Below are 17281 nucleotides of genomic sequence, written 5' to 3'. Positions count from 1 at the left end.
CGTGTCTTATATCTAACTGTGTGTTTAATTTCTCGCTGAAAATATATCGGTTGTAGTCCAGGTATGTGCGTTAGCTCTGCTGTTTCTCAGTCAGCAAAAGGAGATTGTTGCAGCTACTCCTTCTAAAATATTAAATAACGGATATCATTAAAATTCTTGTGAAATCCGCTCCTCCATTATGGATGGTCGTGTGAAATTAAGTTGGCCCAAGCAATACTATTCAGGTTTCGAATATTCCTGTCACAGTGATGATCTTGAAAACCTTGTTATCAATTTTTTTTTCCCGAATCAGTCATTATATCAGAATAGAGATTTCGCCGAAATACCGATGTTCATGTTTATTTGGTTTTAAATTTAAGAAATGCTCACGCTGCTGGTACTATGTTTGCAAATTGGCATCTTGACAAGCTTGGAATAACTACGTATTCCTCATGACTGTTCAAGTCTACATTGTGCTTTCCTTCAAATTCTTTTTTATGATTTATAGTATATACGTACTAACTAGAAATGTTGTTAATCTTGTATGAAGTATGGCACAATGGCATCCATCTTGAACATATTGTCATCGCTGTTGTTACGACTCTAGATCTTTAACTAAATACAGTAAACAAGTTAAACAAAGAAATTACAAAAGACATTTCATCTCTCTTGATTACAAATGTGAAAATCCCAAACAGACATTATTGTGATTTATATTCCAAATAATCTCAAATGTCCTATCATAATTCCAAAAGTAAATAATGGTTCGGAATGAATTTCAAAAGTCTTGAATGTGTTCATGTACCAAATGTCCGCAAAGTGATGACGTACAATGCATTACCTGTGCTGAAGTTACAATAGTTTGAATGTGCTTTTGTACCACAATGACACAATCAAGTATAACTTTGAATAAGCCGCTTACAATTGCCTATTGTATAAATGGGTGGATGTTGATGAAGGCATCACCGTCACTCTCGCGAACATATGGTTGACATCCATTGGATGCGGGCCGACGTCTGTTCGGACTAACGTCCATCTCAAGTTTGAGTAGATTATATTTGCCCTTCCGGTGATAACATCCTTCATACAATGTCGTTAGGTTGGTGCGCTATCTTCAACCAACCACGACTACAGTTATCACGAGATTAGTAAGACGATCTTAAATAACAAGACTACTTGACATGTATTTCAATGTGGATCATATTACTTAAATGGTTGTCAGATCCACGGACAGGTTTTCTGTATTGTCTGTGTTTATTACGCAACGAATCAATGTCGAATAACATTCCATCAGGGTTTACCCCAGTGATATTATCATAGCGGCGCATATTACGGTGTTGAAACGAGATCATTACAAGATCAGTTCGGTTTCAGATAATTTACATACATCCGCCGCTCTCACAGTGTTACAAATATATTCCCGATATCTTCCTTGGACGATAGCATTGTGGATAGTATTACGTGGCAGTAATATGATACACTTGTCATCCACGGTCTTCTTGTTGCCACTCAACAGTTAGCGACGAAATCAGTCATTGTGATTAACATCTTTAATAGTTTATGACACTGTAACACTATCGTTAACGCCACCTTGATATTTATTAACGCGATTAACCACACACATATTCAGACATATCCAACTCGGTTATCAGTTCTAATTATAATTTTCCGCGAAATTATTTTGTTCCAAATATTATCCAGTCTCCTATTGTGAGTCATGAAAAAAAAATATAAAGCAAAGAAACAAAACAACAACAAGCTAAATTATTTTCACGTATTGCATTATCGAACGAATTTAATCTTTACAGTTAAATATAACCGCAAATGATATTTACTCTCGAACAAATCGGGAAACCTCGTTTTCTTTTGTTTAATTATCCGCACACTGATGTTCCGAGTCTTCACATAAAGAAAGATTATGAGTACATGTATTTATGTGGGATCGTCAATAGCCGACTTTACACTTTGTTCTAACTGTCGCAAAATGTAATTGATTGGTACATATGTCTCCAGCATGTCTTTAGAAACGTATACTTCCAGTCATGCAAATGATATTTATATAATCGTCCTTGAAAATATTACACGCAAATTCACTTTCACCAGAATGTCGCGAATCAATCTCCTTGGTGCAAGTTGCTATAACGTTTGAACTATGCAACTTTGTATTCGTTTGTTGTATTAATTAATCAGGCGATTAATCGATTCAATCACCCTTGAAAATATTTTTAGTGCGTTTCAGGCAAATTCACTTTCACCGGAACTACGCAGACCAATCACTGTGGTTCAAGTTGCTATAATGATTGAAATATGTACTTTAGTCTTGTTTTTATCATGTATTAATCTGGCGATTGATCAGTCCAGTGGTGAACCTGTATGTACAACGGAGACTAATGCGATGCAGATATTCTCGGGATTTCATCTCGCTGGTGCCTCATACGGCAAAATCCTAGGGTAACAGTTTAAAATTTCACAAAGTTCAGATCGGAAACATGGCAGATTTTATCCGCGGCATTAATACACAATGCATTATTTCCGATTCAACTCACGACGTAATTGAGTTATGGCGTAACGCATCAATCATTTATGTATGTGTATTGACCTGGAGCCAAACATGGTATTATGGTCCAGTTTGATACAGAAGAGATACGAAGGGGTGACGATATAGATAGTTCTACTTGTGGTATGGGCTAATTCGACATCGTATAGTGAATTTGTTTTATCGGTGTCATATCGCATTATTATTCCCGACAGAAAAACTGCGAAATATGTATAATTCTGTATGTGTGTATGTGCATATGTGTTTATCTGTTTGAATAAATAGAGATAAATACTGTATTAATATTTATATTATGAATAATGCACATTTAAAAAAATGTATTATACCTTGATTTATTATTGAAAAATGTTCAATAATTAATCAGAACTCGCTTTATTCATATATATGTATAAGAAGTATTTATTAATATATTGAACATTTATTTTATTATGCCACTTCATGCTTTTAAAAAATTTTAAAAAATTTATGTTATTAGTTTATAATTTTTCTATTCAAGTTAATCTGTAAATTATAATAACATAAAAATATTCTGAACTAATTGTAAATAAGGGGCAGAATTCAAATATATGTCTTACCATATTTGTTTTAAAAACACATTATATTTAAAAATGATTAACGGATGTTGTATTGGAATGCATGCCTTTTTTATTTACCGTAATAAGACGCTGAAGCCAATATGTTTCCTTTAGCAGACGTTCCATCTTAGAATCAGCTTTAGCAATAGTTTGAAAGGAGAAATCTTGCAAAGTATAGGAACTGTTTTTAAAATATGCTGCAACATGAGGTGAAAAGTGATCGATCTATATACTTGATATGTCTAGTCTATGTCGGTTCATACTTTTAGATATTGGTTGAATGGTTTGTCCAATATATTTGATGCCACATTGGAAACCTCTCTGCCACCCGAAGACGCCTTTTATTCCAGCTTAAAAACGAATATCCGCTAACACTCGCGCTATAGCATAAATGTGGGTGTCAAACAGTCAGAGATTATCACGATATCTATCTTAAAACGGACGTACATTTTTCCGCAGATGTCATAGACTATATCAGAAAACGTGCATGGCCCATTACCATCTTTACCAACTGTGCTACTTATCAGCGCCAGGTCTCTCATGGGATGCGCTTCTCGAAACGAATCAAGTCGTCGAAGTCGAACTCTTCACCGATCCAAACATGTTTTTATTCACTGAAAACATAGTTCTAGGCGAAATCTACGTCGTCAGCAAAACACACGCAGTCGTCAACAACAAATATATGATTAACTACGATCCCACGAAGCCGTCCACTTACATCATTTATCTGGATATGAAAAATCTATATAAATGGGTCATGTCACAATCCCATTCCACAGGCGGATTTCACTTGACCAACGGAGAACAGTTTCTTCAAGAAAAACGAGCATTAGTCGCGGACGATGTAGGCTATTTCGTCGAGGTCGATCTCGTTTATATGGAACATCTCCACGATGCTCACATATATTATTCATCCTGCGCTGAAAGATTTCTTGTCACTAAGAAAATGATATATCGGGAACTGCGTGAGGAAAACATAAGTTCCTTGTAGAAGAATCCAAAGTGAAAAAACCTGTGCCCAATCTCATGGATAATGACAGGTATATTTTGCATCATCGTCTATTTTTACAAGTTATCCAACACGGACTCGTGCTCGATAACATTCATCGCACTCTCAAGTTTTAACAATCCCATTGGATGAAACCTACATCGACTTTAATACGAAACAATGGGCAAACATCACCACAGACTTCGGCTAAAATTCTCCAAACTTACGAACAAAAGCATCATCGTAAAAACCACGGAAAACATTCGACGTCGGAAAAAATGAAATGGTTAACAGTGTCAAACGTCGAGATAAACTGGTCGCCAATGACGCCTTTCTCCACATGAAAATCTTCAACGAAGATCGAATACAGACAAAAAACCAATCTCAGACTTGATGAACCCATGATACATGGGGAACGGCCATTCTCGATTTTTTGTAAATGGTAATTTGCGAGTTTCATTAAGATTGTATTTAAAACAATACGGAGGTAAGGCTATGCTGCTAATGAACGATACAGTCTTACTTATTTAGAAAATTCAGACCTAAGATTTTTAGCAACATATGTTCGACCTCAAAGAACTCTTCGATCTCAGTGACTATCCCCAACATAGACCTATCCACTGCGACGACAACAACAAAGTCCAAAAAAGTTCGAAACGAAATCTACCATCGATCACTACAGACAAGTACACTACATGGAAATATGCACTATTACACCATATAAACATTTTAATCCCATCGACATCACATCGAAACGCTTCTCATTAACAGAACATGATGTTTGATGGTAAACGATACCCCACCTATGGCATTCATAGATTTGCCATTGGATACACACATGCATCCGAAAACAATAATATATATTAATTAGACACTGACACAGAAAACACATACTCACGCACAAAACAAAACAAACAATTGAGCCAGAAAAACCGACACTCTAGTTGTATATATAAATGGGGCATCGCTCACTTCTTCACGCAGAAAATACGTGAGCCAGTACTCACATTGCAAACTAATGCAGGTTTTTTACGTCTGCTAGTGGGAAACCGTTCTCAGTCAGTAATTATACATAGAGAGATTTACCGACTACCGAATTATCGTACTGGTTTCAAAAGGGGCATGCTATGCTATGTTACTTGTTGATTATTCGGTCCTTACCGTTACAAGCTTTATAGAGATGTTGACAGAAAACTCTACCCTGATACATAATGTGACCCAGCCTGCATGATATTGTTCATTATTACAAGACGGGAATGTAATTAAGTAAGTTGTTTCGGTGTCTGGACTTTAAGTGTTCATATGTGCACACAATTTGGATGTTTGATTAACATTAATGTTCCACAGGGAAATTTTGTTTTGTACCGGACACGTCATTGCCTCAACAGAAAAAATATATATTTGTAGCTAATGTACATTACTAGATTGTATTGTTTGCATACATCTTAGCAATATGACTGAACAACTGTTAAAAGCTAAGTTAACAACTTTGTCGATGGGTTTTTTTTATTGCCACTATCCTACGTTCGTATTGATAGTTTTAGGATTTTATAGCGAATTGTCAACTATGCATCATCATGTATATACTTTTGTTGTGTCTTACATTGAATTTTCATTTTTATGAATATGTGCATCTGTATTTACTTCCCATTTTGAGAGTAAATATGTTGCATATTTCATCTTGACTTCTTTTCTAAATGTATAATGTGGCTAACATTGTCTCTTTGATCCCAAATTTCAAGGTCACAAGAGGCACAATGTAATAATAAATAGTTAAGCAGACCTGGTTTGAGATTATTTTGTCTTTTACTGACTTGTTTCAAGCCATTTGATTTGATACTCCCTCATAGTGTTTAGAGAAGTAGGGTATCGAATAAAGTTTTTTCGTTGTATATAATCAATGTATATTAATAGTTTTGTGTACGTGTCTACGTTGATCGGCATTATACACAATTTATCCTTCTCACATAGGAAACAGAAACAATTGCATTATAAGTCATTTAAAGTTGAATCTGTCAATTATTCGATTACTATATATATAGCTGTGTGTGTGTGTGTGTGTGTGTGTGTGTGTGTGTGTGTGTGTGTGTAATCGTTTCCATACTTGACAATGTACTATACTGACTGGGGTGATATTGCTAATTGTCAGATACTATCAAAACTCTAGAAATTCAAGTTGAGGAGAAACAGGTTTCCAAATTTTTATTGACTAAACACAAAGTACTGTTCGTATAAATGAAGGTATTTTGAAAAATCGTTTATCCTATTTATGCCACAGAACACAGTTTGTGTGGCTACCAATATTACACCAACTTCATATGCAATCTAAGCATTATGTCCAAAATGTTGTTAACCTCAAGTATAATTATCAGCGGTAGGTACTGTAATTTTCCTAGACAATCTTAGTCGTTACCTGCGGTATCCCCCATAAGGCCGTAGGTAAATAAATCAGCGATTTTCATCAGATACTGTATGCACCACTATTGCACCCTCCGACCCGCCATTGATCTAAAAGAAAATGAAATTGCACACCTGTTTTAAAATTTATTGCAATAACTGATTCCTGATATTTAAAAAACTGATTGTTTAATGAATAATTTAATTCTCAAAAGTAATTCCAGAATTTATGTACGAAAACATCATTATAGGTGTGCGATGGGACAGATGTATCGAACAACATATTACCCACTAAAAATCAAATGTGGATGGAATATAGAAGAATATTAGAGGAAACCTCGACATTATGATATAAGTTCTAAAACAAATGAAAACGGGTCGGGTTGTGCCTGCCTATTAATCGATGTTAAATTATTCAAGGAAACATGTATTATGCAAACAAATGAGAAATTTAATTATTATCTTAACTGCATACTAGACGTGAAAATCGGCAATATAATATATCATTGACATTCTGGCAATTGTAGCCATCTTGCAAATCTCGTCATAGCCGCTCCTGCTGAATGGACGGTCATGTGAACGTGAGATTGTTACTAAGAGACTTATTATGGTGAAAATGGGACCGACCTGAGATCAAATATATGCACCAATATGGCCATCCTGAAAATCTTTGTTATTGCTACTTCTGAATGAAATGTAATATTGAGATAGGGTTTCCACTTGGATGCTTCTTAAGAGGGGCCTAGTGTTCGAAAGCGCTCACCTTTACCGATCACGGCTATCTCACCTCTGTCCACGTGGGTTCGAGTCTCTGACTCGGCCAATGTGGTATGTGAGAAAGCTTGCTAGTGGAATTTCTTGGGCCGGTGGTTCTTAAAGGATTTTTTCCGTAGTTCTTCCTGCACCAGTTGTACTTGCCGCCATGTATAGCCTATATTTCCCTGAGGAATGGCGTTAACCCAGAGCAAGAACAACAACATCAAAAGAAAAGCACCATTTTTATAAGTGTTTCTTATGATTCGGCGGGGTTCGAACCCGCGACCTCCCGAATCCGAGGCGGACGCTCTAACTACTAAGCAACCGGACCCATCGTCAATATTGTTAAATCGTTTATATCGTTTATATCAAACAATCACCGGGGGCCCCTAGTGGCCGAGTGGTCTAAAGCGCTCAGCGTTACGGATCACTGCTATCTCACGCCAGTAGCTTCTCGTGGGTCGGTGGTCCTTTTCGGGGTTTTCCGCGAGTTATTCCTGCACCATTTATACTGGCCGTCATGTATAAGTCTATCTTGTGCTGAAAAATGACGTTAACCCCTATAATAAAAACATAAAAATTAAACAGTCATTTTTCCATCTGCTATTTCATCCAAAACCATTTTGTTGTGTTTTTTACAAAGTGTTCCTTACAATACAAAATTCTAATTTGAATGATGCATGAAAACAACAAATACTATATGCAATATCCTCATGGCCTTTTTATTTGTACTTAATCATTTTATTTGTACTTAATCATTTTATTTGTATTTAATTATTTTATTTTTATTTAATGATTGATGTTTTCAAAGTGGAACTGTTTTCAATTTGTTTATCCCTTAATGCTTCTGTACCGAAAACGTTTACTTTAATTTTAATCGAAAGTCTGTCAAATGATAGGAATATATCTTAGCAGATATGTGGATTGTATTTGCATTAGTGCATTTGATTTTGATATTGTGCTTTTAGCTACAATTGGACTTGGTGTCCTAGGTTAATTGCATCAATATCATTATATTTGTACATCGATTTTTCTTCAATCTTTAAATGTAGTCGAATTAACTGTTGTCAGCTATCTTGAATTTACGGCTATTATAGATTTGATGTTTATTCATTATTTCGGTGGGGATAGTACAACGAATTCTGGTCAGAATCATGCCTTTTGAATGAGCTATATCAGCCGTTTATACGACAGATTATGCAATTATTACAGATATATTTCATCAATATATAATACATATTTTGGCATTAATAATTGTTCATTGGATTCAGCCAGGATATAGATAGTTAAATAAATAGATAGATAACGTGCCTATGTGCACGCGACTATGTTTGACATCTTGTTTTGTCATAAAATCATCACGTTTTATACTTATCCACTCCGATAATTATATCATGTAAGTCCATGCTCCAGATATAGGAACATGAATCAATCAGCTTTGACAAAAATGATGCAGTTGACGTTGCCTAACACTTCCAAAGAAGTGCATTCTGATTGGTCTGAAATACCCATAGTGTAAGATTTTCTAATCAGATTCTCGTTATCGTTCGAGAATGTGCACACCAGCACAGACACAAAAAAGGCTTTTTATCATTATTTTGTATAAACAAATGAAACACACACTGCCCATTTAGACCAATCTAGTAAAATAGCATTTGCCGTCCTATGACCGTGCTTGATCCACGTTTTTCGCTTCTTTTTCAAATTACATCGATTGACGAAAATAATATTTTATGATCTAATGCAGAGAGGACGGTTCGTACAATCTCATAGTGTACGATGAACTGTTATGAAAAGTGCAAGTTTCTTATTTTCCTTTCTTCTAATATTCAAATATTAACAAAGGATTATCTGCTGGAAGACGTATCAAAGTGTTGAATGTGCATTTAATTAGGACAGTGTCGTCTTTGCGTAATGTACTACCTATTCATTTTCCTTTATGAAAATATTGAGGAAACCTGATACGATTTTCTAATCATATTATCTTGGTCTTTCAAGAATGTCCACACCAGCACATACACAAAACACATTTGTATCGTTTGTGTGTAAGAAATAAACATACACTGCCAATTTATACCAATGTACTGAACTATCATTTTGGATATACTGTACCGTAGAAAAGAGAAAGAAATGTTCTGCAGGCATTTGTGTAACAAAAAACTCTTTAATTATACAAATTAATCAAATACTGAAGAAAGAGCATGGATTTGGAAAACAGAATGACAGCTAATGTCTTCGAAAAAATAAGCAGATGAGCATTTTTGAAAACGCTATACTTTTCTGAAATTAAACGATATAGGTTTTGTTTGCCTACTTTCCTGATCACATATTACCGCATCCGCGGTACGTTTTACTTACACCAGTCCACACGACAATTTAGAGATGAGTGACTTCATAATTATACACACAGTTCGAGGCCAATGCAGTAAAACAATAATAAAGCACAAACTTCATAGAGGCAGTTTATATTTGATGATAGGCTATCTGCAGTTTAATTTGTTGTTGTAATTAGCAGCGCACTTTACTTTTGTCTCCATTTATATAGTACCAAATTGATGAAACATTACAGGATAAAGAAAGGAAAGAAAAGTGCCAGTTTAAAGATTTACATACGAGGCAAAGCGTACAATATATTATTTAAAACGACATCTATTTGGGATTACTTTGTTTCATGTAATGACTTACACTGAGTATTGTGCCCTGTATTTCCATTTACGAGTATGACGAATTTGTGTATGAGTGTCCTCTCCCTTTCTGGAGAGCATATAAAAGGGATGTATATCATCTTTTCTAATATCAGACTTATTCTTTTCTTTCAGGACGAAAGAGCGAAAAAAGAAAGAGTAAGTCAAAATATAGATACTCTGCGTAAATAATCACAAATCATGTATTGCTTTCACTTAATATGTGATTTCTAAGACGGATATATTTATGAAAAGTAATTATTTACCAAAATTTCCTCACTTTTACCACTTACCAAGGAAGGGTTTTATTCTAATCCATGTCATATTGGTTCTATATCGCGCATTTATTGATATTGTGGGAAAAAGAAGTAACGTCCTTCTTTCAGTAAATACGTACAACCGGACACTTTTATGGGCTAATTAATTATACGTTTTGTTTCCTGATGTGACTATTATAATTCTACATTGACCGACCAGATGTCCATCCTGTTAAATTATTGACTGCCCGGCCTTGAACTTTACAAGCCTTGACATGATAATCAGTTGCTTTTTTCTAAATATATAATATGGCTAACATTATTTTGTTAGTCCTCACATTTTAAGGTCATATTTATACTATATTTAACATTGTTTTGTTATATCTCACATTTCAAGGTCACAAGCAGGGAAAGGTAACCATGAAACTTGATTTTAGAAATACGGATAACATTTTGTTATTCTATTCAACAAACTATACGGGATGCGTAACTTGAGTATAATATAGTCATGTGGGTGTTAAAATGATAATGTCACAAAAATACCGATTTACTTGTATGACCTTCGGTTTTGTTTAGGCTATAATTGATTATTGAGCGCCAAACATTAGATTAATATTAACTGAACGTTTAGTTTGTATGTGCATATGACCTAACCATCCTTGCACAACTATGTTTTAAAACACAGCAGGCACAAATCTAATTAATGACCACAATTACTCTGTAAATGGTATATTGTCTAATATGTACTTCATTAAACAGATAGTAAATGGTGTCTAAAACTCTGTACATAACATTATCGATTATACACATTCTACACCCCCCCTCCACCTTCATAGCAGCATGTGTTATATTTAAATGTCCGCTTGTTTTTCCATTGAAAATATGACGGAGGTAGTGAAAATGGCTTAACTATGTTTCAAAACATAGCCGCCAAAGCTTAAATTCGTGACCATAATTAATCGGTATTGATAAATTTTCTAATTGTATTTGGTTTCATAGGTATTAAATAGTATCTAAAACACTCTACAGAACATTGTCAAATATATACATTCTGACACTTATATTTGATGGCAACGTGTCTTATATCTAACTGTGTGTTTGATTTCTCGCTGAAAATATATCGGTTGTAGTCCAGGTATGTGCGTTAGCTCTGCTGTTTCTCAGTCAGCAAAAGGAGATTGTTGCAGCTACTCCTTCTAAAATATTAAATAACGGATATCATTAAAATTCTTGTGAAATCCGCTCCTCCATTATGGATGGTCGTGTGAAATTAAGTTGGCCCAAGCAATACTATTCAGGTTTCGAATATTCCTGTCACAGTGATGATCTTGAAAACCTTGTTATCAATTTTTTTTCCCGAATCAGTCATTATATCAGCATAGAGATTTCGCCGAAATACCGATGTTCATGTTTATTTGGTTTTAAATTTAAGAAATGCTCACGCTGCTGGTACTATGTTTGCAAATTGGCATCTTGACAAGCTTGGAATAACTACGTATTCCTCATGACTGTTCAAGTCTACATTGTGCTTTCCTTCAAATTCTTTTTTATGATTTATAGTATATACGTACTAACTAGAAATGTTGTTAATCTTGTATGAAGTATGGCACAATGGCATCCATCTTGAACATATTGTCATCGCTGTTGTTACGACTCTAGATCTTTAACTAAATACAGTAAACAAGTTAAACAAAGAAATTACAAAAGACATTTCATCTCTCTTGATTACAAATGTGAAAATCCCAAACAGACATTATTGTGATTTATATTCCAAATAATCTCAAATGTCCTATCATAATTCCAAAAGTAAATAATGGTTCGGAATGAATTTCAAAAGTCTTGAATGTGTTCATGTACCAAATGTCCTCAAAGTGATGACGTACAATGCATTACCTGTGCTGAAGTTACAATAGTTTGAATGTGCTTTTGTACCACAATGACACAATCAAGTATAACTTTGAATAAGCCGCTTACAATTGCCTATTGTATAAATGGGTGGATGTTGATGAAGGCATTACCGTCACTCTCGCGAACATATGGTTGACATCCATTGGATGCGGGCCGACGTCTGTTCGGACTAACGTCCATCTCAAGTTTGAGTAGATTATATTTGCCCTTCCGGTGATAACATCCTTCATACAATGTCGTTAGGTTGGTGCGCTATCTTCAACCAACCACGACTACAGTTATCACGAGATTAGTAAGACGATCTTAAATAACAAGACTACTTGACATGTATTTCAACGTGGATCATATTACTTAAATGTTTGTCAGATCCACGGACAGGTTTTCTGTATTGTCTGTGTTTATTACGCAACGAATCAATGTCGAATAACATTCCATCAGGGTTTACCCCAGTGATATTATCATAGCGGCGCATATTACGGTGTTGAAACGAGATCATTACAAGATCAGTTCGGTTTCAGATAATTTACATACATCCGCCGCTCTCACAGTGTTACAAATATATTCCCGATATCTTCCTTGGACGATAGCATTGTGGATAGTATTACGTGGCAGTAATATGATACACTTGTCATCCACGGTCTTCTTGTTGCCACTCAACAGTTAGCGACGAAATCAGTCATTGTGATTAACATCTTTAATAGTTTATGACACTGTAACACTATCGTGAACGCCACCTTGATATTTATTAACGCGATTAACCACACACATATTCAGACATATCCAACTGGGTTATCAGTTCTAATTATAATTTTCCGCGAAATTATTTTGTTCCAAATATTATCCAGTCTCCTATTGTGAGTCATGAAAAAAAAATAAAGCAAAGAAACAAAACAACAACAAGCTAAATTATTTTCACGTATTGCATTATCGAACGAATTTAATCTTTACAGTTAAATATAACCGCAAATGATATTTACTCTCGAACAAATCGGGAAACCTCGTTTTCTTTTGTTTAATTATCCGCACACTGATGTTCCGAGTCTTCACATAAAGAAAGATTATGAGTACATGTATTTATGTGGGATCGTCAATAGCCGACTTTACACTTTGTTCTAACTGTCGCAAAATGTAATTGATTGGTACATATGTCTCCAGCATGTCTTTAGAAACGTATACTTCCAGTCATGCAAATGATATTTATATAATCGTCCTTGAAAATATTACACGCAAATTCACTTTCACCAGAATGTCGCGAATCAATCTCCTTGGTGCAAGTTGCTATAACGTTTGAACTATGCAACTTTGTATTCGTTTGTTGTATTAATTAATCAGGCGATTAATCGATTCAATCACCCTTGAAAATATTTTTAGTGCGTTTCAGGCAAATTCACTTTCACCGGAACTACGCAGACCAATCACTGTGGTTCAAGTTGCTATAATGATTGAAATATGTACTTTAGTCTTGTTTTTATCATGTATTAATCTGGCGATTGATCAGTCCAGTGGTGAACCTGTATGTACAACGGAGACTAATGCGATGCAGATATTCTCGGGATTTCATCTCGCTGGTGCCTCATACGGCAAAATCCTAGGGTAACAGTTTAAAATTTCACAAAGTTCAGATCGGAAACATGGCAGATTTTATCCGCGGCATTAATACACAATGCATTATTTCCGATTCAACTCACGACGTAATTGAGTTATGGCGTAACGCATCAATCATTTATGTATGTGTATTGACCTGGAGCCAAACATGGTATTATGGTCCAGTTTGATACAGAAGAGATACGAAGGGGTGACGATATAGATGGTTCTACTTGTGGTATGGGCTAATTCGACATCGTATAGTGAATTTGTTTTATCGGTGTCATATCGCATTATTATTCCCGACAGAAAAACTGCGAAATATGTATAATTCTGTATGTGTGTATGTGCATATGTGTTTATCTGTTTGAATAAATAGAGATAAATACTGTATTAATATTTATATTATGAATAATGCACATTTAAAAAAATGTATTATACCTTGATTTATTATTGAAAAATGTTCAATAATTAATCAGAACTCGTTTTGTTCATATATATGTATAAAAAGTATTTATTAATATATTGAACATTTATTTCATTATGCCACTTCATGCTTTTAAAAAATTAAAAATTTTTTATGTTATTAGTTTATACTTTTTCTATTCAAGTTAATCTGTAAATTATAATAACATAAAAATATTCTGAACTAATTGTAAATAGGGGGCAGAATTCAAATATATGTCTTACCATATTTGTTTTAAAAACACATTATATTTAAAAATGATTAACGGATGTTGTACTGGAATGCATGCCTTTTTTATTTACCGTAATAAGACGCTGAAGCCAATACGTTTCCTTTAGCAGACGTTCCATCTTAGAATCAGCTTTAGCAATAGTTTGAAAGGAGAAATCTTGCAAAGTATAGGAACTGTTTTTAAAATATGCTGCAACATGAGGTGAAAAGTGATCGATCTATATACTTGATATGTCTAGTCTATGTCGGTTCATACTTTTAGATATTGGTTGAATGGTTTGTCCAATATATTTGATGCCACATTGGAAACCTCTCTGCCACCCGAAGACGCCTTTTATTCCAGCTTAAAAACGAATATCCGCTAACACTCGCGCTATAGCATAAATGTGGGTGTCAAACAGTCAGAGATTATCACGATATCTATCTTAAAACGGACGTACATTTTTCCGCAGATGTCATAGACTATATCAGAAAACGTGCATGGCCCATTACCATCTTTACCAACTGTGCTACTTATCAGCGCCAGGTCTCTCATGGGATGCGCTTCTCGAAACGAATCAAGTCGTCGAAGTCGAACTCTTCACCGATCCAAACATGTTTTTATTCACTGAAAACATAGTTCTAGGCGAAATCTACGTCGTCAGCAAAACACACGCAGTCGTCAACAACAAATATATGATTAACTACGATCCCACGAAGCCGTCCACTTACATCATTTATCTGGATATGAAAAATCTATATAAATGGGTCATGTCACAATCCCATTCCACAGGCGGATTTCACTTGACCAACGGAGAACAGTTTCTTCAAGAAAAACGAGCATTAGTCGCGGACGATGTAGGCTATTTCGTCGAGGTCGATCTCGTTTATATGGAACATCTCCACGATGCTCACATATATTATTCATCCTGCGCTGAAAGATTTCTTGTCACTAAGAAAATGATATATCGGGAACTGCGTGAGGAAAACATAAGTTCCTTGTAGAAGAATCCAAAGTGAAAAAATCTGTGCCCAGTCTCATGGATAATGACAGGTATATTTTGCATCATCGTCTATTTTTACAAGCTATCCAACACGGACTCGTGCTCGATAACATTCATCGCACTCTCAAGTTTCAACAATCCCATTGGATGAAACCTACATCGACTTTAATACGAAACAATGGGCAAACATCACCACAGACTTCGGCTAAAATTCTCCAAACTTACGAACAAAAGCATCATCGTAAAAACCACGGAAAACATTCGACGTCGGAAAAAATGAAATGGTTAACAGTGTCAAACGTCGAGATAAACTGGTCGCCAATGAGGCCTTTCTCCACATGAAAATCTTTAACGAAGATCGAATACAGACAAAAAACCAATCGCAGACTTGATGAACCCATGATACATGGGGAACGGCCATTCTCGATTTTTTGTAAATGGTAATTTGCGAGTTTCATTAAGATTGTATTTAAAACAATACGGAGGTAAGGCTATGCTGCTAATGAACGATACAGTCTTACTTATTTAGAAAATTCAGACCTAAGATTTTTAGCAACATATGTTCGACCTCAAAGAACTGTTCGATCTCAGTGACTATCCCCAACATAGACCTATCCACTGCGACGACAACAACAAAGTCCAAAAAAGTTCGAAACGAAATCTACCATCGATCACTACAGACAAGTACACTACAAGGAAATATGCACTATTACACCATATAAACATTTTAATCCCATCGACATCACATCGAAACGCTTCTCATTAACAGAACATGATGTTTGATGATAAACGATACCCCACCTATGGCATTCATAGATTTGCCATTGGATACACACATGCATCCGAAAACGATAATATATATTAATTAGACACTGACACAGAAAACACACACTCACGCACAAAACAAAACAAACAACTGAGCCAGAAAAACCGACACTCTAGTTGTATATATAAATGGGGCATCGCTCACTTTTTGACGCAGAAAATACGTGAGCCAGTACTCACATTACAAAATAATGCAGGTTTTTTACGTCTGCTAGTGGGAAACCGTTCTCAGTCAGTAATTATACATAGAGAGATTTACCGACTACCGAATTATCGTACTGGTTTCAAAAGGGGCATGCTATGCTATGTTACTTGTTGATTATTCGGTCCTTACCGTTACAAGCTTTATAGAGATGTTGACAGAAAACTCTACCCTGATACATAATGTGACCCAGCCTGCATGATATTGTTCATTATTACAAGACGGGAATGTAATTAAGTAAGTTGTTTCGGTGTCTGGACTTTAAGTGTTCATATGTGCACACAATTTGGATGTTTGATTAACATTAATGTTCCACAGGGAAATTTTGTTTTGTACCGGACACGTCATTGCCTCAACAGAAAAAATATATATTTGTAGCTAATGTACATTACTAGATTGTATTGTTTGAAAGTACAGACACAACGTTTAATTTTAGTTTGTTAGTTCCTTTATACACAATTATTAGACGATATGTTGCAATTTGCTCAAAGATTTCTTATTCATAACAGACCGCTCCGGTGGCCTAGTGGTTAGAGCGTCCGCCTCGGATGCGGGAGGTCGTGGGTTCGATCCCCGGCCGAGTCATACCAAAGACTTACAAAAGCGGTACTAACAGTTGCCTCGCTTGGCCCTCAGCATTAAGAGGTTAGTGTTAGGACTGGTCGGCCCGGTGTCAGGATAAAGTGACTGGGTGGGACATCATGCTACATGTCTGCGGCATGATGCCCCAGTGCTAGACATCACTATAAACTGCCACATTGCATACATCTTAGCAATATGACTGAAGAATTGTTAAAAGCTACGTTAAAAGTCCAAATCACATCACATCACATATTTGTCGATGGGTTTTTTTATTGCCACTATCCTACGTTCGTATTGATAGTTTTAG

The 17281-nt window shown here is 35.4% G+C and overlaps 1 protein-coding gene across 23 annotated transcripts in view; it reads left to right on the top strand.

The window, feature by feature from the left end:
• The window catches only part of LOC149774119 (E3 ubiquitin-protein ligase TRIM45-like), a 149198-nt gene that overhangs the window by 40074 nt on the left and 91843 nt on the right, over nt 1-17281 (top strand). For 12 of the 23 annotated variants that reach the window (XM_089945748.1, XM_089945754.1, XM_089945753.1 and 9 more), the window contains one exon: nt 10072-10095. The exons of the other annotated variants lie outside the window; for them this stretch is intronic. In XM_089945748.1, the coding sequence (XP_089801874.1) occupies nt 10072-10095 (24 nt within the window). The remainder of the gene's footprint in view (nt 1-10071; nt 10096-17281) is intronic. 23 annotated transcript variants of the gene reach the window in all.

The sequence above is a fragment of the Sinohyriopsis cumingii genome, unplaced genomic scaffold (genome assembly GCF_028554795.1).
Source record: "Sinohyriopsis cumingii isolate HCF-2022 unplaced genomic scaffold, ASM2855479v2 utg000426l, whole genome shotgun sequence".
Lineage (NCBI taxonomy): Eukaryota > Metazoa > Mollusca > Bivalvia > Unionida > Unionidae > Sinohyriopsis > Sinohyriopsis cumingii.
Note: the sequence above shows the minus strand (reverse complement) of the source record. Positions and strands in the feature narration are given on the sequence as shown.